The sequence below is a fragment of the Saccopteryx bilineata genome, chromosome 5 (assembly GCF_036850765.1).
Source record: "Saccopteryx bilineata isolate mSacBil1 chromosome 5, mSacBil1_pri_phased_curated, whole genome shotgun sequence".
NCBI classification, from domain to species: domain Eukaryota; kingdom Metazoa; phylum Chordata; class Mammalia; order Chiroptera; family Emballonuridae; genus Saccopteryx; species Saccopteryx bilineata.
In genome coordinates this window covers 71,665,724-71,690,335 of record NC_089494.1, presented here as the reverse complement: position 1 = coordinate 71,690,335, position 24,612 = coordinate 71,665,724, and the positions used below count along the sequence as shown (strand labels likewise).

The window sequence follows — 24,612 nt, the reverse complement described above, 5'->3', positions numbered from 1 at the left end:
ACAGAAAATCAACCACTGAGAGGAAAATGTACCATTTTTAAAATTGAGTTTCATTGAAACATGCTTGTTTTTATCATGTTATTTTTAGAACTGCTTTCGTGTTATTTTCATGTTGTTTTTACAAGCATGCTTTTCATGGTTTATCATACTATCTGGGGGCAGGGAGAGACAAGTTATTTCCCCACTGAGTACCTTTCCTAATTGTAAGAGTCTCATTTATAAGAAAATCTTATGTCTTTTGATCCATGAAATTAGATATCTTTTTATATTAGATATATATTATAAAATAGACATATGTCAACCAAAAAGTTACTTATACTTATGTGTATTGTCTTAAAAAATGCATTGCCACATACAACTGTAAATGTTCTGATAATATCTAATATAAAAATCTAGGTTTTTCAGTTAAATTATCACAAATGTTTACTATGAAAAATCTAATAGCTATTATTCATATTTGATTAATACTCACATCTCGTGAATCAACAGCTGCATACATAATGTCCATCCAGCCTTTAAATGTGGCCTGTAAACAACATATATTTGAATTCTGTATAACAACCTAATCCAAGAACATGCATTTTTCCAAATGAAAGTATGGTAGTATTATTACAAATAACTTTTTGTATAATATTATAAAATTTTCTATAAAAAGATTGAAATGAATTGAATGAAGAAATAAAACTTAAATAGAACAAGATTTTATTTTGAGTTGGGAAGTTGTGTTTTTGTTTCTCTTGGAAGGTTTCCACTTTTTTCTACACTAAAATTTAACTAGATGCTTGATTCATAAGACTTCTATCTTAGTCTCAAATCCCTTTCATACCAAAAAGTAAGCTCTATGAGTCAAACCTATAGTGTGTTCATACACAACTCAGCCATTTTCAATACTAATTACTGTCAATTAAGTCAATATTATTAAACATTATACACTTTGAAATTCACTCCATAAGACTTGCATTTCCACACAGGGTAGAACAGTAGTCTTTAGATGTTAATTATATAGTAATGATACATACATTTAATTTATTCCTACACTATACTTTGTTATTTTAATACATAAAATTGCTCCTTTGGCAATGATTGCTATAAAAACTTAGAAATGCTAATAGGACAGTAGTGCTCAATAATATAATAAGAAAAAACAGGAAGCAGAAATATAAAATTACATTGAAACATACTATGAGCTGAACACTGGGGGAAATACATTATATAGTAATTATAGATCATCTTCTTTACAGTCAAGTCAAGCTTATAATATAGATGCTATCATCAACTACTTTTGTATTGTCAGATATTAATCATTCAAAGAACATCAGAGAAATGACTATACTTGAAACATTTTGAAAGTCTTTTCAAGACTCACACAGTAGCCACTTACCACTTGAAGCAATGCAAGATATCCAGCACCAACATTATCAAAGTTTACTTTCACGTTTTTCCACCGAGCTTGCTTGCCAAGAGCCTGACAATCGCTCAGATTGTTGACTTCACTAGCTTCAAACATGTCATCTGTTGTTGTGTTAACACAATGGTAGAACTTGCCAGCAAACAAATTCACACCCATGATGCTAAAGATCAGCCAGAAGATAAGACAAACCAACAGCACGTTCATGATAGAGGGAATTGCTCCAACAAGAGCATTCACAACCACCTACAAGAAGAAATGAGGATAAGGCAGCTTAAAAACTGTTATAAAGGAAACCATTTTTTTCATTTATTTAATACTAAAATAAGTGTGAAAAGAGCTAAATAAAAATCTAGGTGAACAAGTTGTTTCTTCCGATATTTTCTAGGACATACTTGTTAAGGGAAAATAAACAGTGACACATCAAAAGAGCTAAGGGATTTAAGGAAAGCAAAATATGTCAAAGCATGAAAAGAAATAAAACCTGATATAGTAAGATGGAGTCAGAAAATGTATGCTGGGAGAAAAAAGAAAAAAAAAGATTCGTTAAATACCAACAGAAGAAATAATCATCATTTAGCAATATATTTTAATTTTCAAGAGTATTAGTGAATGACTAGAGATTTGAACATGTGATTAAACTAATTCTATACAAATCAACAAAGTATTAATGGTGCATTGCATCTGCATCATCCAGAACAAGTTAACTTTTCATGGCTATGAGAATAGGATTAAGAATTTGCAAAGTCCTTTTTTCCTCCTATTGGTAAATCTCAATTTAAAATTATATTAAATTAAGAAAAGAGATGAAATTTATTTCTGGACATAAAAGTACTAAAGTCCCTATTGTTATTATTTTAGTTCTCCTACATGTTCACTTTAGGACACATCTTACTTCTCCAGGCCAACGTACTTCATTAAGAAAAAAATCAGTCACTTGTCTTCTAATTAAATTCAGAAAAACTTAAGATATATTTTGAAATTTCTAAGTTTGTCAACAGTAACTTTCCTTATCTAATTTAATCTAGTTTATATTGGACTATTTTGTTAAGCATTTATGTTAAAAAGTTTTCTTTTGTTTTAAAATACTGTTAATATTATTTTAGAAATCAATACCCAAAATTTTTAAATTGACACCAAAACCTGAAATCCAAAACTGTAAAAATTTCATATGCTATTTGAATTTTATTTCTTTCAGAAATTAAGTAAAATATATTATATTTAAATCAGTTTTTTTGCCTCTAAAATTTGTATAAAATGACCTCCACAAGTTCTCTTGTCATAAAATAAATGCATGATACATTTTACTATATTTTATAGCTGGATGTCCATTCTGCCATATTACTGAATTAAAAATGACATAATTTTTTTTCAGATTAGAGAAAATATGTAATTTTTTTGTTCTGTTAAATTACTATCTTCCCTTAAAAATTAATTATTAATATGAAACCATAAAATCAGGGCTTAGTAATTAATGTCAATAATGGTTAAAAATGGTGTGAAAAGAACCTGAAATTGTATAATTTCATAAACTTTATTTTGTGAGTTCTATTACCAAGTATCAGTGGAATAAAATTATAATGTAAAGCCAATTATTTCTTTGCTTGCAATGATCTGAAAAGTCTAGAGTGCTTTCGTTCTCCCTGATGACCGAATCTCAAAGTCAAGGCTGATGTGTTTTTATTGCCCAAACAAACTGACTCCTAACATGAAAGTCCCATGACCTAGAGGAAATTCAATATCCATATGCCTCGGCATGCTGGATTAAACAAAACTGGCCTTTGTGCTAAATTGTATTTTGAGGTTCATTACAAGTGGGTATGTATACAAATGAGTACTTTATGTTTAGGTGCATAAAGTGTACACTAAGGAAGAAAGCTGGAGAGGGCAATTCTGGTGTTTTTAAAAAAGTGAACCTCATTCAGAATGCTCACTTAAAAGGGAGCTCTAGAAAACAAACTCCAGGGGTTGCCTGCAATGTTTAATTATACTAACGCCTTACTTTGTTTGTTTAGGACATATAGATTTTGCCAGAGGCTACATTTAGTGTCATTTTCTTGTAGAGCTACAAATTTTATTACTAGTATCAACTGAAGAAGTAAAAGCACACAAAAGCCATTTTACCTTTCATTATTTACCAGCAATTTTTGCGGAATCAAGCTACCTATTGAAGATGAAAAACCTCTCCTATGATGAATATCAGTAGTAAACAGTCATTTCAAACTATATAAGCAATGAAAAGAAGTAAGTGGAAGCACATGGTTTTTTGGTGTTGTGGAAACATCCTTGAAACTGCCACAATTTTTTGATGGCCTGTTTCAATTTCCAAATGCTAGGTTTAGTGACTTCTCAGACTCCTGCTCTGAAATTTTGTAATTCTACGAAATAAACTTCAAAAGAGTATAGCAACTCTCTGTATCTAAATCATTACCTACACTTAATTGTGACATGAATCATCAGAGAACTTTCACTATTCTTACCCTCATGCCTTCAAACCGGGATAAAGCTCTTAAAGGTCTTAAAGCTCTTAGTGTTCGGAGAGATTTGATGGCACTAAGTTCTGAGTAGCCAAGAGCATTGGCTACCAAGCTAACCAAAGAAACCTGCAAAAAAAAAAAAAAAAAAAAAAAAAAAAGGAGTTATTAATCAGTCCATCAAGAAATAAACTGCTGACTGAGGCATAAGATATGATGTCTATTCTCTATGGCAACCATATAAAACTTCAGACAAATTTTGGCAATTTTCATCTTCCACATAATGGGAACCTCTCACATTGTGAGCCTCATCTCATGCTCTTGCTTTTCTTACCTATGAAATGGGTAAGGAAATTCTTGCCCATTTTTATAAACATTTGTAAACTCCTCTAGTTAGATATTTCACTCATGAAGCGCTTTATATCCTGTGCATATATGCCTCTAATGATTCAGGATTTGGTACCAAAAGCTATATCCTCCATAGATCTGTGCTAAATATCATTGATTAGAGATCAGGTTTCTGCCTGACCAAGAGGTGGCGCAGTAGATGCAGTGTCAACCTGGGATGCTGAGGACCCAAGTTCAAAACCCCAATGACACCAGCTTGAGCACAGGCTAATCTGACTTGGGCGAAGGCTCTCCAGCTTGAGCTCTGGGTCGCTGGCTTGAACATGGGATCATGGACATGACTCCATGGTCTCTGGCTTGAGCCCAACGTCACTGGCTTGAAGCCCAAGGTAGCTGGATTGAGCAGGAAGTCATTGGCTTGGCTGGAACCCCCCCCCAGTTGAGGCACACAAGAAAAGCAATCAATGAACAACTGAGGTGCTGCAGCTACGAGTTGATGCTTCCTGTCTCTCTCTCTTCCTGTCTGTCTGTCTGCCTTTTCCTCTCTCACTAAAAAATCAACCAATCAATCATGTTTCTTGAATTTATGTAGTATTTTGGTTATGCATAATGGAGGCATTTAATAGAGTCAGCACATCCATTGGATAGCTTAAGGGCAGTAGAGCTTAATTTCTTGTGAAAAAGGATGTTGAAATGGATATAAATGAATTCTCACAATAATCTTTTTAGGGCAGATGAAAATACAATTTTCTCAAGAACACATGGTATAAAGGATGACACTAAAACCAGAACTGAGTCTTTAAAGGCAATTGGAATCACAGTCCCCTCATTGTTTAATTTAGCATACATCTCACAAAATTGAACAGAAAAATAAATGACTTGAAGTTAAACTTGACTAGTGGTAGGATAATTTATTGGGCTATTCATTTCTGTCTAGTGTTTGCTGCCACAAAAGACTGGAAAGATAGGAAAGGTTATTTGGGAACACAGAGGCTTCTATATTCTGAACTCCTTTGCTTCAGGAGGCATTAACAGCTTTATATTTCTGGAGCTTCTTAAAGAAGACTTCCTTCATTTTTCAAACCAAGTCCTTTATTTAAAGATAAATGACTTCAAGACCTTGCAGTAAGGAAGTTCTTGCTTTGAAAGTAGAAGAAAAAGTTAATGGCCAGACCTCAAAAGTATTGGCAGGTGATGAAATTGTGGGTTCAAAGGCTAAGAAGTACCATTTGTATATAATCACTGCACACTGGAGTGGCTCTGTGTGTTGCTAGAAAAGCTGGGCATTGAATTGTCTTTCTTTTAATGGACTTCATGGCATTTTGTGTAACACAAAAACTAATTTCATTGAACTAACTATTATGAAAAACAATATTCTTCAAAGGCAATTTTGAAATAAATAATTTTAAAGATTTACAGTATACTTAACATTTGAAGATCATGTCCTCGATATGTAGGGTGCTTTACAGCTTGCAGTGATCTTTTTTACTCATCTCTGTCTCAAAGTAGTCAAATGAATAGTCCAAGAAATGGTAGCAAGGGGCAGGCTTATCATTGGAATTTAGATTCTGTTTTAATAATCTCTTTTGTGCCAAACACAAAAAGCACCATTGCTAATTTGTACAAAGTGTAATAGAAACCCCTATATCAAAAAAACGGAATTTTTAGTACAAATTTACATGACTCTAGACTCTAGGTACCTCACATAGTATATGGCAAATACTATGTGAAACTGTCTCTGCTAGATGTTTCAGGAGTGTTTTTTCCACATTTTCCCACATTCCTGTGGATAGGACTGAGAAGAAAAAGAATAATGCAGGAGGAATTGATGGTTCTGAAGAAAACACTGGAAGTACTGTGATAGGTTAATGACCAAGTGATACAAAATTTATTTCTCTTAAAATGACTAAAGATAATTTTTAAGTTTGATATAAACAACTAAAGATTAAAAATATATGATTATCTTCAGATACTGCTCACAAATATTAGGGGATATTTTATGGCTTCATATGCATTTATAAATAGCCCTAATTTTTGTGAGCAGTATATATTTAGACAATAAATTTCAACAAAAAAGTCTGCATAATTTTTGATGGCAAAATCTAGAGGCTTTCTCATTAAAAACACAAATATAAGAATATGCCCATTGTCATAACACCTGCTGGAAAAACAAATGCAAGGTATAAGAATTAAAAAATTGACGTCACGGAAATGGTGCCGTGAGCAGCGCGTCCGACAGCTCTCCCCTAAATCACAACAAATTTATCAACTAGAAACAGAAAAATTTATCCTCGGAGCATTCCGGAGTTCCACACAAACTGATAGCGAAAGGACTGTTATCACTTGAATCTGAGAGACGAGGGTGTGGAGGAATCTACCACAGGGACGTTCTTTCAAACCGCAAGGAAGTGCGCCTGTGGTGAGTCAGCCCATATATTTGGGAACCGCGAGCCGCCGCGAGCGGCCGACGCGAGCCCGAGCCGCCACCGCGAGCCGCCGCGAGCCCCTGCAAGCCGCCACCGCGAGCGGCCACCACGAGCCGCCGCCGGAAGCCGCCGTCAGCAGCCACGTGCGCGCCCGGTCCGGTTGAGCACCGCTGATGTTCCCAGCGGCCCGCACACTGCGAGTGGGGGTCGCCGGCCACCGGTGCCCGGAGCGCCCCATTCGCGCGCGCGCCCAGGGCGCCCTGCTGGCCCGCACACCCAGGGGGCTCCATTATCCTGCGCCTGGTGCGGTCCAGCCGCCAGCGGCGGGGCCAGCTAGAGAGGCTTGGGAGATTCTCTCCATGGGCGGGGCACCTCACCCAGCCATTCAAGCTAACAATCAAGCGTTGGGGGAGGGGCGCGCGCAGGCAGCCTAAAATACCTTCGGAAGCACAGCTGCATCCCAATCACTGAAATTAGCTTAACCCATAAAATCTGCGCACCCTCGGTTCTAATTGATAAGATCTCTCTCAGTTCAGCGATCCAAGACAAGAGGCGTGATATTTTTTAGTGCCTCTCGCTAAAGGGGCGGGGGCAACTTCTGATTGATAGAGCCTCCATATTCAGGGATAAACGCTAACAAGAAGGACTTGGCAGATAATAAGGTCTATACTACACTAGTCGTAAGCAGAGACTAGTGCCTCTTCTTCCCTGCAAAAACAGGCTACAAAGTGTGGAAAGCCTGGGTTGAGAGGTCCAACTAAATGATAGGTGCTGAACAGTCACCTTGACAACAATTGACTCCTACCCCCGCCTGATTACACTGGAGGCCCTGACTCTCAGAGCCTTTCCCAAAGCCTTGCACTGAGTGGGGATAGAGTGGGGATTTCCCAGCTCTTTGAGCCTCTTACTCCCCAGGCAGAAGCAGTTGCAGCCTTATAGCTGGATCACCAGGCTGCTAATTCAGAAAGGGGGGACTAGGAGAGAGAATCCAGGAAAGCAAACTCTCTCATCGTTGGACCCTGCAAACGCCAACAAGCCTTTACTTCCAGCAAGACTAAAGCCAATTATATGACATTGCCATAGAATCCCATCAACTGCAAATCCCTACCTAAGAGTGACACAGGGGCAGAGCCTGGGGTACAGAGTCATCGACCAGGAAGAGGGAGAGAAAAGAAAAAGGAAGAAGTTAACCTCTCAAAATCAAGAAAAACCCACAGACTTTACAACTTGATCCACTAATTTTTTTTTTGTTGTTGTTGTTGTTTGTTTCTTCTATCTTTTTGCCTTTATTTCCTCCACCTCGGTCCTTCTATTCTCTGCCCATCTTATGCTTCCCCTTTCTTGAACTACACTACCCATGAGTGTTGCATTTTATTTTTCTTCTTCATCCTCACCCTCCTTTAAGGTTATACTCCAAAACACTTAACTCTCACTCTCTCCTCTTTTGTTTTTTTTGTCTTGCTTTATTTTGTTTTTTTCTCTTCCTATTTTATTTCTTCCTTCGTTTTTCTCTTTTTCTTATTTTTTCCTTTCTATTCGTTTTTTCTTTTCTCATTTTACTTTCCTCCCATATAATCCTCAATCACGAACAAATTAGTTAATTTGGGACTCAAGGCTTTTTTTTGGCTTTATTTCTCTTTTTTGCTTTTGTTTTTATTTTTTTTCTCTTGTTTGTTTATTTTTGTGGCATTTTGGGTCCTCCCAACCCAAGGTCTCCATTGTATTTAGTCTTCGCTCCACTTAATACAACAGATTTTTACTTATTATTTTTATTTTTTCTTCTTTATTATTCTTTTTTGGTCCTTTTTTCTGGTTCCCTCTTATCCCTCTCATTATATCTCTTAGTTGACCATCACTTACAAGCAAATCATCTTATGCTTGTCTAAGATTTTCTTCCTTTTTTTTTTTTTTTGCATTTAGTAGGTCCCTATTCCCTTTTTTTTGCCCCTTGAACTCTTCACCCCAAATCAGGCCCTCCATTATAGGCACGATATTTCCCTGAGGAGGGGAGAGGAGGGAAAGAGAAGAGAGAAAAAAAGGGGGAAATAATAAATTATTACTGTTTTTTTTGTGAGGTGTTTTACCTTTTTTTTTTTTTTTTTACTTTTTACTCTTTATTAATTCTAATTAGTGCTATCAATAAGACCACCCTCAGATGCCAATAAGAAAGAGGAAATCGAATATTATGGATACAAAAGAAAGAGAGGTAACACAAATAGATGTGGAAAAATCTATGGAGAAAAGACTTAACATATTGGAAGCCTTGGAGCTAAATGACAGAGAATTTAAAATAGAAATCTTAAAAATACTCAAAGATATACAAGAAAACACAGAAAGGCATTATAGGGAGATCAGAAAACAACTCAATGAACACAAAGAATATATTACCAAGGAAATTGAAACTATAAAAACAAATCAAACAGAAATGAAAAACTCAATTCACGAGCTGAAAAACGAGGTAACAAGCTTAGCTAACAGAACAGCCCAGATTGAAGATAGGATTAGTGAAATAGAAGACAAACAACTTGAGGCACAACAGAGAGAAGAAGAAAGAGACTCAAAAATAATAAAAAACGAGAAAGCCCTACAGGAATTGTCTGACTCCATCAGAAAGAATAACATAAGAATAATAGGTATATCAGAGGGAGAAGAGAAAGAAAATGGAATGGAGAATATACTCAAACAAATAATAGACGAGAACATCCCAAGCCTGTGGAAGGAACTAAAGCCTCAAATTCAAGAAGCAAACAGAACACCAAGTTTTCTTAACCCCAACAAACCCACTCCAAGGCACATCATAATAAAGATGACACAAACCAATGACAAAGAAAAAATTCTCAAGGCAGCCAGGGAAAAGAAGAGTACAACATATAAAGGAAGGCCTATTAGATTATCATCAGATTTCTCAGCAGAAACTCTACAAGCTAGAAGAGAGTGGACCCCAATATTTAAAGCCCTGAAAGAGAGGAACTTTCAGCCAAGAATACTATACCCATCAAAGCTATCCTTCAAGTATGAAGGAGATATAAAAACATTCACAAATACAGAAAAGATGAGAGAATTTATCAACAGAAAGCCCTCACTCCAGGAAATACTAAAGGGGGTTTTCCAACCAGATTCAAAGAACAAAAGAAAACAACACCACAAGTAACAGCTCCACCAAGAACACAATAAAACCAAACTTAAACTGTGACAACAAAGGAAAAAAAGGGGGGAGAGGATGGAGATTAACAGTAGCAAAGGATGATGAAGTGCAGAAATACTTATAAAATAGGGTACTACAATAAATATGGTAGATACCCTTTTCATTACTTAATGGTAACCACCCTTAAAAAAACCACCACAAAAACACTTGACTTAAAAAAGGTAGCAACAGAGGAAAGAAGTATGGAACACAAACAAACAAAAACAAATGATAGAAAAACAAAAGAGAAGAATCAAACTAGATACAAAACTAACAGAAAGCAATTTATAAAATGGCAGTAGGGAACCCACAAGTGTCAATAATTAAACTAAATGTAAATGGATTAAATTTACCAATAAAAAGACACAGAGTAGCAGAATGGATTAAAAAAGAAAATCCAACTATATGCTGCCTACAAGAAACACATCTAAGCAACAAGGATAAAAACAAATTCAAAGTGAAAGGCTGGGAAACAATACTCCAAGCAAACAACACCCCAAAAAAAGCAGGCGTAGCAATACTCATATCTAATAATGCTGACTACAAGACAGAAAAAGTACTCAGAGACAAAAATGGTCATTTCATAATGATTAAGGGGACACTGAATCAAGAAGACATAACAATTCTTAACATATATGCACCAAACCAAGGAGCACCAAAATATATAAGACAGCTACTTATTGACCTTAAAACAAAAACTAACAAAAATATAATCATACTTGGAGACCTCAATACACCGCTGACGGCTCTAGATCGGTCATCCAAACAGAGAATCAATAAAGATATAGTGGCCTTAAACGAAATACTAGAACACCTGGATATGATAGACATCTACAGGACACTTCATCCCAAAGCGACAGAGTATACATTTTTCTCTAGTGTACATGGAACATTCTCAAGAATTGACCATATGTTGGGCCACAAAGACAATATCAGCAAATTTAGAAAAATTGAAATTGTACCAAGCATATTTTCTGATCATAAAGCCTTGAAACTAGAATTCAACTGCAAAAAAGAGGGGGAAAAACCCACAAAAATGTGGAAACTAAACAATATACTTCTAAAAAATGAATGGGTCAAGGAAGAAATAAGCACAGAAATCAAAAGATATATACAGACAAATGAAAATGAAAATACGACATATCAGAATCTCTGGGATGCAGCAAAAGCAGTAATAAGAGGAAAGTTCATATCACTTCAGGCCTATATGAACAAACAAGAGAGAGCCGAAGTAAACCACTTAACTTCACACCTTAAGGAACTAGAAAAAGAAGAACAAAGACAACCCAAAAGCAGCCGAAGAAAGGAGATAATAAAAATCAGAGCAGAAATAAATGAAATAGAGAACAGAAAAACTATAGAAAAAATCAATAAAACAAGGAGCTGGTTCTTTGAAAAGATCAACAAAATTGACAAACCCTTGACAAGACTCACCAAGGAAAAAAGACACAGGACTCAAATAAATAAAATCCAAAATGAAAGAGGAGAGATCACCACAGACATCATAGATATACAAAGAATTATTGTAGAATACTATGAAAAATTATATGCCACCAAATACAACAATCTAGAAGAAATGGATAAATTCCTAGAACAATACAACCTTCCTCGACTGAGTCATGAAGAAGCAGAAAGCCTAAACAGACCAATCAGCAGGGAGGAAATAGAAAAAACTATTAAAAATCTCCCCAAAAATAAAAGTCCAGGCCCAGACGGTTATACTAGTGAATTCTATCAAACATTCAAAGAAGACTTGGTTCCTATTCTACTCAAAGTCTTCCAAAAAATTGAAGAAGAAGCAATACTTCCAAACACATTTTATGAGGCCAACATAACCCTCATACCAAAACCTGGCAAGGATGGCACAAAGAAAGAAAACTACAGACCAATATCTCTAATGAATACAGATGCTAAAATACTAAACAAAATACTGGCAAACCGAATACAACAACATATTAAAAAAATAATACATCATGATCAAGTGGGATTCATCCCAGAATCTCAAGGATGGTTCAACATACGCAAAACGGTTAACATAGTACACCATATCAACAAAACAAAGAACAAAAACCACATGATCTTATCAATAGATGCAGAAAAGGCTTTTGATAAAATACAACACAATTTTATGTTTAAGACTCTCAACAAAATGGGTATAGAAGGAAAATATCTCAACATGATAAAGGCCATATATGATAAACCATCAGCCAACATCCTATTAAACGGCATAAAACTGAGGACTTTCTACCTTAAATCAGGAACAAGACAGGGTTGTCCACTCTCTCCACTCTTATTCAACGTGGTGCTAGAAGTTCTGGCCAGAGCAATCAGACAAGACAAAGAAATAAAAGGCATCCATATCGGAAAAAAAGAAGTAAAGCTATCACTTTTTGCTGATGATATGATCCTATACATCGAAAACCCGAAGGACTCCACAAAAAGATTATTAGAAACAATAAACCAATATAGTAAGGTCGCAGGATACAAAATTAACATACAAAAGTCCATAGCCTTTCTATATGCCAACAATGAAATATTAGAAAACGAACTCAAAAAAATAATCCCCTTCACGATTGCAACAAAAAAAATAAAATACCTAGGAATAAACATAACAAAGAACGTAAAGGACCTATATAATGAAAATTACAAAGCATTGTTAAGGGAAATCGAAAAAGATACAATGAGATGGAAAAATATTCCTTGTTCTTGGATAGGAAGAATAAATATAATCAAAATGGCCATATTACCCAAAGCAATATACAAATTTAATGCAATTCCCATCAAAATCCCTATGAGATTTTTTAAAGAAATGGAACAAAAAATCATCAGATTTATATGGAACTATAAAAACCTCCGAATAGCCAAAACAATCCTAAGGAAAAAGAATGAAGCTGGGGGCATTACAATACCTGACTTTAAACTATATTATAGGGCCACGATAATCAAAACAGCATGGTATTGGCAGAAAAATAGACACTCAGACCAATGGAACAGAATAGAAAGCCCAGAAATAAAACCACATATATATGGTCAAATAATCTTTGATAAAGGGGCCAACAACACACAATGGAGAAAAGAAAGCCTCTTCAACAAATGGTGTTGGGAAAACTGGAAAGCCACATGCAAAAGAATGAAACTCGACTACAGCCTGTCCCCGTGTACTAAAATTAATTCAAAATGGATCAAAGACCTAAATATAAGACCTGAAACAATAAAGTACATAGAAGAAGACATAAGTACTAAAATCATGGACCTGGGTTTTAAAGAACATTTTATGAACTTGACTCCAATGGCAAGAGAAGTGAAGGCAAAGATAAATGAATGGGACTACATCAGAATTAAAAGTTTTTGCTCAGCAAGAGAAACTGATATCAAAATAAACAGACAGCCAACTATATGGGAACTGATATTTTCAAACGACAGCTCAGATAAGGGCCTAATATCCAAAATTTACAAAGAACTCATAAAACTCAACAACAAACAAACAAACAATCCAATAAAAAAATGGGAAGAGGACATGAACAGACACTTCTCCCAGGAAGAGATACAAATGGCCAACAGATATATGAAAAGATGCTCAGCTTCATTAGTTATTAGAGAAATGCAAATCAAAACTACAATGAGATACCACCTCACTCCTGTTAGATTAACTATTATCAACAAGACGGGAAATAGCAAATGTTGGAGAGGCTGTGGAGAAAAAGGAACCCTCATTCACTGTTGGTGGGACTGTAAAGTAGTACAACCATTATGGAGGAAAGTATGGTGGTTCCTCAAAAAACTGCAAATAGAACTACCTTATGACCCAGCAATCCCTCTACTGGGTATATACCCCAAAACCTCAGAAACATTGATACGTGAAGACACATGTAGCCCCATGTTCATTGCAGCACTGTTCACAGTGGCCAAGACATGGAAACAACCAAAAAGCCCTTCAATAGAAGACTGGATAAAGAAGATGTGGCACATATACACTATGGAATACTACTCAGCCATAAGAAATGATGACATCAGATCATTTACAGCAAAATGGTGGGATCTTGATAACATTATAAGGAGTGAAATAAGCAAATCAGAAAAAAACAAGAACTACATGATTCCATACATTGGTGGAACATAAAAATGAGACTAAGAGACATGGACAAGAGTGTGGTGGTTACCAAGGGTGGGGGGGGAGGGAGGACATGGGAGGGAGGGAGGGAGAGAGTTAGGGGGAGGGGGAGGGGCACAGAGAACTAGATAGAGGGTGACGGAGGGCAATCTGACTTTGGGCGAGGGGTTTGCAACATAATTTGATGACAAAATAACCTAGACATGTTTTCTTTGAATATATGTACCCTGATTTATTAATGTCATCCCATTACCATTAATAAAAATTTATTAAAAAAAAAAGAATTAAAAAATTGAAAGAAGTCATTATTTGCAGATATATTGTTGACCTCAAAAAGAAAAAAAGACAACAGGAATAAAGTAAAACTATTATAAGCAATAATATAATTACTTTAGATACTAATATATTTTTTCATTTTTTAAAGTTTATGTAGGTGTCTTTTGGCACTACACAAACTTTAAAATATTAAAGAAAAGAATAAGATAATCTAAAAATATTGTTCTAAGATGATGAGCAGAGAAGAAAATTCTCTTCTGATATTAAAACCAATTATAAATCTACAATATTTAAAGCTGTCATATCAGAAGACAAAAAATTAATAAAACAAAATAAATCTAAATTAGACCCAAGACAGACAAAGATTTAACAAGTGATAAGAATATCATTTTGAATGTGTGGTAAAAAGAACAACTTAAATGAGAAAATATTTTAAGAAAACAATATTGGAGCCTCACATTACACCTTATGCCAAAATAAGTTCCAGATTGATAAAAAATAAAAATGAAAATAAAAATAGATGAAGCAGAACTCAAACTATTAAACTAAAAAAAAAGAAAAAATATTTTAATAATTTTGAAAGGAAATGGTCTTCATTAGCATGAGAAAAATCAAGAAGGTAAAACTGACTGATAAATTTGACTAAATCAATATGAAAATTTTTTACATGACAAAAAAAAAAGTAAAGAGCCAAAATCTTATCTAGGAAAAATACTCATATCACATGTGACAAAATAGTAACTTTCTATACTATAAAAAAAACAAACAACTCCTACAAATCAGTGACAAAAAGTTCATTAAATAAATAGTAAACATCCAGATTTTTTCTAAACTTTCACTTTAATGTGTTTTTGAGCAACATATTTAACTCCATATTGAAATTCAATTAGAAGGAAAACAAAAATACAAAGAGAATGCAGGAAGAGACAACAAAGAAGAGAGAGTAAAAAAATTATTATGAATATTAATACACACACACACACACACACACACACACACACACACACATATATATATATATATATATATATATATATATAGAACTCATACAACTCAACGCCAAATAATCCAATAGAAAATGGGTCGAAGACATACAAATACACAACTGATATATGAAAATATGCTCAACTTCACCAGCTATTATGGAACTACAATTCAAAGCTACAATGAGATACTACTTCACACCTGTTAGAATGGCTATAATCAACAAGACAAATAATAGCAAGTGTTGGAGAGGTTGTAGAGAAAAAGGAACCCACATTCACTGTCAGTATGAATGTAAACTAGTTCAGCCACTATACAAAACAATATAAAGTTTCCTCAAAAAATTAAGAATAGAGTTACCATATGACTCAGCAACTCCTTTTTGGATATCTATCGTAAAATTTTGAAAACATGTTCATAGCAGTATTATTCATGGTGCCTAAAACATAGAAACAATCCAGTTGTCCTTTGACAGATAATTGGATAAAGAAGATATAATACACAAGAAAAGATGAAATACTGCCATTTGTGACAACATGAGTGGACCCTGAGAATATCATGCTAAACAAAATAAGTCAGTCAGAAAAAGCTAAGAACTATGTAATTTCACTCACATGTGGAATATAAAACTGAAACTTGAGAGATTCCAAATTAGCTGCAGAGTAGGTGGAAGCTACACGCACCTGCTGCTGATGCCAAACCAGATTTAATTAAAATGGCAAAAGTAGTAGACAAAGAGAGAATCTTAAAAGTAGCAAGAGAGAGACAGTTAGTTACCTACAAGAGAACTCTATAAGGCTGTCAGTTGATTTCTCATCATAAACACTTCAGACAAGAAGGGCTTGGCATGAAATATTAAAAGTGGTGAAAAGCAAGGACCTATAACCAAAATTACTCTATCCAGAAAGGCTATTATTTAAAATTGACCATGAAGTAAAAAACTTCTAAGACAAAAAAAAAAAAAAGAAAGGAGGAGGAAGAGGAAGAAGGAGGAGGACAAGGAGGAGGAGGAAGAGGAGGAGGAGGAGGAAGAAGAAGAAGAAGAAGAAGAGGAAGAAGAAGAAGAAGAAGAGAAGAGAGAAAAATTAGAGAGTAGCAAAGGTTTAAAAAATAAAATGGCAGTAAATACTATCAATGATAATCTTAAATGTAAACAAATTAAATGCTCTAATATAAAATACATAAGGTAGTTATTTGGATAAGAAAACATGACCCGTTGTTTGAAAATATCATCTCCCATTTAGTTGGTTGCCTATTTGTTTTGTTGACAGTTTTTGTTTTTTTTTTGCTGTGCAGAAGCTTCTTAGTCTGATGTAGTCCCATTCACTTATTTTTGCCTTTACTTCTTTTGCTTTTGGAGTCAAATTCATAAAATGTTCTTTATGGCCGAGGTCCATGAGTTTAGTACCTATGTTTTCTTTTCTATAATTTATTGTTTCAGATCTTATATTTAGTTCTTTGATCCATTTTGAATTAATTTTTGTGCAAGGAGATATAATCAAGTTTCATTCTTTTGCATGTGGCTTCCCAATTTTTCCAGCACCATTTATTGAAGAGGTTTTCTTTTCGCCATTGTGTGTTTTTGGCTCCTTTATCAAACATGATTGGACCATATATATGTGGTTTTATTTCTGGGCTCTCCATTCTGTTCCATTGGTCTGTGTGTCTATTTTTCTGCCAGTATCATGCTGTTTTGATTATTGTGGCTCTGTAGTATAGTTTGAAGTCAGGTATTGTAATGCCTCCAGCTTCGTTTTTTTTCCTTAGGATTACTTTCGTTATTCAAGGTTTTTTAATGGTTCCATATAAACCTGGTGACTTTTTGTTCCATTTCTTTAAAAAATGACCTTGGAATTTTAATGAGAATTACATTAATTTTGTATATTGCTTTGGGAAGTATGGCCATTTTAACTATATTTATTCTTCCTATCCACAAACAAGAAATATTTTTTTTCATTTCATTGTGTCCTTTTCAATTTCCTTTAATAATGCTTTGTAGTTTTCAGTATATAAGTCATTACATTCTTTGTTATGTTTATTCCTAGGTATTTTATTTTTTAAGTTGCTACTGTAAAAGGGATTATTTTTTTGAGTTCTTTTTCTGAGGTTTCATTGTTGGCATATAAGAAAGCAATAGACTTCTGTATATTAATTTTGTATCCTGTGAGCTTGCTGTATTGGTTTATTGTTTCTAATAGCTTTTCTGTGGAGTTTTTAGGGTTTTCTATATACAAATCATGTCATCTGCAAAAAATGAAACTTTTACTTCTTCTTTCCCAATATAAATGCCTTTTATTTCTTTCTCTTGTCTGATTGCTCTGGCTAGAACTTCCAGCACAGATAAAGAACTAATATCCAAAATATATAAAGAACTCACAAAACTCAGCAACATGCAAACAAACAATCGAATAAAAAAATGGGATGAGGACATGAACAGATACTTCTCCCAAGAAGAAATACAGATGGCCAACAGATATATGAAAAAATGCTCATCATCACTAACTATTTGAGAAATGCAAATCAAAACTACAATGAGATAACACCTCACACCTGTTAGATTAGCTACTATCAACAAAACAGGTAATAACTAGTGCTAGAGAGGCTGTGAAAAAAAAAGGAATCCTCGTTCACTGTTAGTGGGAATGTAAATTGGTACTACCATTATGGAAGAAGGTATGGTGATTCCTCAAAAAATTAAGAATAGAACTACCATATGACCCAGCAATCCCTCTACTGGGTATATACCCACAAAACTTGAAAACATGGGTACATAAAGACACACGCACCCCTATGTTTATCGCAGCATTTTTCACATTGGCTAAGACATGGAAACAGCTGAAATGCCCTTCAGTAGATGATTGGAGAAAGAAGCTGTGGTGCATATATACAATGGAATACTACTCAGCCATAAGAAATAATAACATCGGATCATTTACGATAACTTGGATGAACCTTGATAACATTATACTGAGTAAAATAAGTAAATCAGAGAAAGCTAAGAACTGTATGATTCCATACATGGATGGGACACAAAATTCAGACTCATGATATAGACAGGGGTGCAGTGATTTCCAGGGGAAAGGGAAGGGTACAGAAGGAGGAGAATGGGGGAAGGGGAACAAAATTAGGGTGACAGAAGATGATCTGACTTTGGGTGAGGGTATACAACATAATTGATTATACAAAGGATGTGGAGATGTCTTCTCTAAACCTATGTACTCTGACTGACCAATATCACCCTGTTAAATTTAATTTTCTAAATAAAAAAAAATGACCCATTATATATATACACACACACAAAAACAAGATTACTCCAACAAAAGTGCATAACCTTTATAAACATATTATGTACCCAACATAGGAGCACCTAAATATATAAAGAATATCTTGGTGGACATTCAGGGAGAGGTCCACAGTAACACAGTTATAATAGGGGATTTTAACACCACATGACATCAATGGATAGATCTCCCAGACAAAAAATCTAGGCAAAATGACCTTAAATGACACTCTGATCAGATATATTTCATTAATATTTACAGAACATTTCACCCCAAAGCAGCAAAATATACGTTCTTTTCAAATGCACATGGAACATTCTCAAAGATAAATCACATGTAGGACACAAAATAAGTTTTAATAAATTCACAAAGATTAAAATTATATCAAGCATCTTTTCTGACAACAATGATGAAACTAAAAATAATCTATAAAAAAACACTGAAAAATATTCAAACACATGGAAGCTAAAAAACATGTTATTAACCAATGAATGGTTAATAATGAGATCAAGGAAGAAATCAAAAGTTAACTGGAAACAAGTGAAAGTGAAAACACAACCCCAAACCTACGGGACACAGCAAAAACAGTCCTGAGAGGGAAGTTTCATAGCATTACTGATCTACCTCAAGAAGCAAGAAAAATTTCAAATGAAAAATTTAAATCCACACCTCAAAGAACTAGAAGAACCACAAATAAAGCCCAGAATAAGTAGAAAGAAGGAAATAATAAAGATTAGAGCAGAAATAAATGACACAGAGTCTGAAAAATAATCAGTGACACAAGAGCTGTTTCTTTGAAAAGATGAACAAGACTGACAAACCATTAACCAGACTCATCAAGAACAAAAAAAAAAGAGGTCCCAAAAAGTGAAATTAGGAATTAAAAAGAAGAAGTAAAACTGGCACCACAAAAATACAAAGTATTGTAAGAAAATACTATGAACACCAATGTGCTAAGAAATTGGAGAACTTGGGTGAAATGGGTAAATTACTAGAAACATACAATCTTATAAAACTGTATTAAGCAGAATCAGAAAACTTGAATAGACCAACTACAGCTAATGAAATCAAAGCAATAATTAAAATTAAAAAGTCCTGGACTAGTTGGCTTCACAAGCAAATTTACCTAACATTCAAAGAATTAATGCCTATTCTTTGCCAACTATTCCAAAAAATTCAAGAGGAGGGAAGACTTTCAAGCTCTTTTTATGGGGCCATCATTATTTTAATTCTAAAACCAGATAAAGACACTACTAACAAAGAAAATTTTAAGCCAATATCCCTGTTAAATATCAATGCTAAAATCCTCAAAAAATATTAGCAAACTGGATACACCAATATATTAAAAATATTATACATCATGATTAAGTAAGATTTATTCCAGGGATGCAAGATATGTGCAATAGTCACAAATCAATAACTGTGATACATTACATAAACAAAAGGAAGGATACAAATCACATGATCTTACCAATAGATACAGAAAAAGCATTGATAAATTTTAACACCCATTTATGATAAAACTTTCAGCAAAATGGGAAAAGAAGGATCATACCTCAACACAATAAAGGCATATATGACAAGTCCACAGCCAATATCATATTTGATGAGCAAAATACTAAAAGTGTGTACCTTAGATTAGGAACAATCCGCTCTCATTACTTATATTCAACATATTACTGGAAGTACTAGCCACAACAATCAAATAAGAAGAAAAAATAAAAAGCATTCAAATTTGAAAGAAGGAAGTAAAACTGTCATTATTTGCAAAAGACATAATACTGTAGGTAGAAAACTGAAAGACTCCACCAAAAAATCCCCTACTAGATTTAAAAAATAAATTCAGTAAAATAGCAGGCTACAAATTAATATTCAGAAATTGGTGGTATTTTTTATATACCAATAATGAAGTTATCAGGAGGAGAAATTAAGAAAATCCCATTTACTATTCCAACAACAACAACAAAAATAAGATACCTAGGAATAAATCTAATTAAGGAGGAAAAAAAATCCTGTACTCAGAAAATTATTAGATACTGAAGAAAGAAATTGAGAAAGATACAAAAGGAAGAAGCATATACCATGTTTATGGGTAGATAAATTAACATAATTAAAATGTCTGTAGTATCCAGAGCAATCTACAAATTCAATGCAATTTCTATTAAAATACCAATGGCATATCTCACAGATCTAGAACAAATATTCCAAAAACTTATATGGAGCCCCAAGAGACCCCAAATAGCCTCAGCAATTGTGAGAAAGAAAAACAAAGCTGGAGTTATGAGACTGTTGATATAAAATTTATTACAAAGACATAATAATCAAAGCAGCATAATATTGGCACAAGAATAGGCATACAGATCAATGGAACAAAATAGAGAGCATACAAATAAACTCATGCCATTTTGTCAATTAATATTTTACAAAGGAGGCAATAACATACAATAGGGTAAAGACTGTCTCTTCAAAATATAGTGTTGGGAAAATTGGACAGATACATGCCAAAAAATAAAACTAGACCACCAACTTACACCATACACAAGAATAAACTCAAGGTAGATTAAAAATTTAAACGTAAGCTGTGAAACTATGAAAATTTTAGAAGAAAAAATAGGTAGTAAAATTTCAGACATTTCTGTAGCAATATTTTTGCTGATATATATATCTCAGGGCAAGGGAAATGGAAGAACGAATAAACAAATGGAACTACATCAAACTAAAAAGCTGTTGCACAGCAAAAGAAACCATCAACAAAATGAAAATGGAACCCACTGAAGGGGAGAACATATTTGCCAGCGATACACCTGATAAGGGATTAATTTCTAAAATAGATAAAGAACTTATATTACTCACACCAAAAAAATAACCTAATTAAAAATATGGGCCAAGGACCTGAGTAGACAGTTCTCTAAAGAGGACATACAGATGGCTAATAGACATATGAAAAGATGCTCAACATCACTAATCATCCAAGAAGTGCACACTAAACCAAAATGAGATACCACCTCACACCTGTCAGAATGGCTATCCTCAATAAATCAACAAACATCCTGCTGGTGAGGATGTGGAGAGAAGGGAATCCTGGTGCAGTACTGGTGGGAATGCAGACTGGTGCAGACACTGTGGGAAACAGTATAAAATTTCCTCAAAAAATTAAGAATGAAATTGCCTTATTACCATAAAATCCCACTTCTGGGAATGTATCCAAAGAAACCTAAAACACTAATTCAAAAGAATGTTGCACCCCTATGATCATTGTGCATTGTTTACAATAGTCAAGATCTGAAAACAGCCAAGTGTCCATCAGTAGATGAGTGGATAAAAAAGCTGTGGTACATTTACGCAATGGAATACTGCTCGGATGTTAAAAAAAAAATGGAAATCTTACTTTTTGTGACAGCATGGTTGGACCTGGAGATTATTATGCTAAGTGAAATTTGCCAGTCTGAGAAAGACAAAATATGATGTCATTTACACATGGAATCCAGTGAACAAAATAAACTTACAAACAAAATAGAAACAAAGGCTGTCAGAGGGGTGGGGTGCTGGGGGTAGATGAAAGATAAAGGGGTTAAGCAAACACACACAGATATATAACACACAGACACAGACAACAGCGTGTTGACAGCCAGGGGGAAAGGAGGTGGGGGAGGTGGGAGTGGGCAAGGGGTGGGGAGAGGGGGCGGAAGGAGAGTTTCGGGGGCTATGGGTGCATAATGCAGTGTGCAGGTGATGTTTTGTTGAATTGAACACTTGAGACCTCTTTGGTTTCTGAACCAATGTCACCTTAATAAATTCAATTTAAAAAATCCTGAAACTCGTAAGCACACACAACAGTATTGTGATTACCAGAGAGGGAAGGGGGTTGGGGGTAGTAAAGGGTAAAGAGGACCAAATATAAGGAAGGTGATCTGAGTTTTGGTGGTGAGCACGCAATGCAATATACCAGTCATGGAAATGTACACTTGAAACCTATATAATCTTATTAACCAATGTTACCCCCCAAAATTCAATAAAATAAAAATAAAATTCTGGACTATGGAGAGCACAGGAATCATTACTATCTCAGCCAAGCAGAAAGACAAGTGGCTGAAGAAGTCAAATTGTTTCAACAATCTCTCAGAAAGATCTGGAAACTAGGTTTCTCTAAAACAGGGAGATAATGGATGGCACTGAAAACAGAACCGATTGAAGGTCTCTGTACAGGGAACTTAGGAAATCTTGAGTCCCTCCACCGACTTCTCTCCACTCTGCAGGAGAGCAAAATGGCATAATGCACCTTCAAAACCTACACACACACACACAAAAATCTATATCTGCAATAAAAGTCAGAACATAGAAACAATCATCTCCATTGTGAGACCTGTGAGACCACAAAATGCCTTATGAAATTGAGGCTTTTTCATTAATAGTACCAGAGTGTTTAAATAGTATATGAACTAACTCGATTGTTTCTTAGAGCAAGGTCACCTGGAATGTCAGATTGCCAAGTGCACACATCTCCTCCCTTTCACTCTAGAACAGTCTGGTTTCCCATCTGCTAGGCAGCTGTTACAACGGGGCTCAGATAGTGGTGAGGGCCAGTTACAAAGCTGCCACGGAAATGGTGGCAAAGGGGTGTTGGTGAAGAGGGGAGGGGAGGAATGCTGGAGCTGTTGGCATTTAGTCAGCTGGTATGGGTACGATTTATGGAAGGAATGGAGTGGAAGATATTGAGTGTCTGTGAGAAGTGAAGAACAGCTCTTATGCAATGTCAGTCAGGAATGAGTTCATTTTTTATGTAAGGGGTGTTTTTGTAACTCAGGGGCTGCCTCTTTGCCTTTGATTTTCCTTCTACTTCTATATTAGGCTTATATAGTTTACTTGTCTTTAACTTTGTACATGATTAGAAAATCCACAATGCTCACAAGCCATATAAAGGCAAATATATTGGTCATTATGCTACTTTGTGTGTGTGTGTGTGTGTGTGTGTGTGTGTGTGGCAGAGGGAAGATGGAGATAATCGAAGTGTTCATCCCTGGGAAGTGGATGAATAAATTCTGGTGGTGTGGACTGCTTATGGCACACAGAGCCATAAGATCCATAGGGATTTCATTTAAATATTACAAACACAATTTTTTTTAATTTTATTTTTATTTTTTTATTTTATTATTTTTTTTATAGAGACAGAGAGAGAGAGTCAGAGAGAGGGATAGATAAAGACAGACAGACAGGAACAGAGGGAGATGAGAAGCATCAATCATCAGTTTTTCGTTGTGGCACTTCAGTTGTTCATTGATTGATTTCTCATATGTGTCTTGACCATGGGGCTACAGCAGACCGAGTGACCCTTTGCTCAAGCCAGCGACCTTGGGCTCAAGCTGGTGAGCCCACGCTCAAACCATATGAGCTCGCACTCAAGCCGGTGACCTCAGGGTCTTGAACCTGGGTCGTCCTTGTCCCAGTCCGACACTCTATCTACTGTGCCACCGCCTGGTCAGGCCACAATATTTTTAATGAAGGCTTTGAGTCAGGTAATTTCTCAGTTTACTTCCTTATCTGAAATTCTGTAATTCAGTATTTTCAAGATGACTAAAGTTAAATAACACCATTTGTTATTCATGCTAAAAAGACAAATCGCAGTATTGTCATTTATGGGCACATCATCCTTAATCAAGTATGCTACTGGAAAAACACTTCTCTTTATGGAATATGTAACAATGAATCTAGCCTCAGGTTTAATATTTTTCTGGGAAAATAAGAATTTTTTTATATTATACATAATGATTTTTATAATCTACAAAGTTGAGATCATAATAATAGATTTCTTATTGGCTGTCATGAAGATAAATGAATTAAGATAAGATTGTTATGCAAGAGAACACTTATCTACCTTTACTGTCACCATTTGGAATCCTAACTGATGAGTTGGTATGGTATCCCTCAGAAAGGGCTTTAAGAAGATAGAGCCATGGGCATCTTTCCACTGGTGGATTCTGCCAAGATTAGAATTGGAGGTTGGGGGGGCATTTAGTAAGTAAGCCATTGCTTGGTCCAGTTAGTCATAGTCATGTTAGTTTTAAAGGAGAGGGTCCAGACCCTCAAATTCCTTTTTAATTGGTACCATGGAACATTTTTCAA

At 34.9% G+C, this 24,612-nt stretch overlaps 1 protein-coding gene across 6 annotated transcripts in view; it reads right to left on the bottom strand.

Annotated features, from left to right (window-relative positions):
* Window positions 1–24,612, bottom strand: part of LOC136337573 (sodium channel protein type 3 subunit alpha) — a 149,728-nt gene that overhangs the window by 7,887 nt on the left and 117,229 nt on the right. For all 6 annotated transcript variants that reach the window (XM_066278941.1, XM_066278943.1, XM_066278940.1 and 3 more), the window contains 3 exons: window positions 3,889–4,011; window positions 1,382–1,654; window positions 473–526 (listed from right to left, as the gene is read on the bottom strand). In XM_066278941.1, the coding sequence (XP_066135038.1) occupies window positions 473–526; window positions 1,382–1,654; window positions 3,889–4,011 (450 nt within the window). The remainder of the gene's footprint in view (window positions 1–472; window positions 527–1,381; window positions 1,655–3,888; window positions 4,012–24,612) is intronic.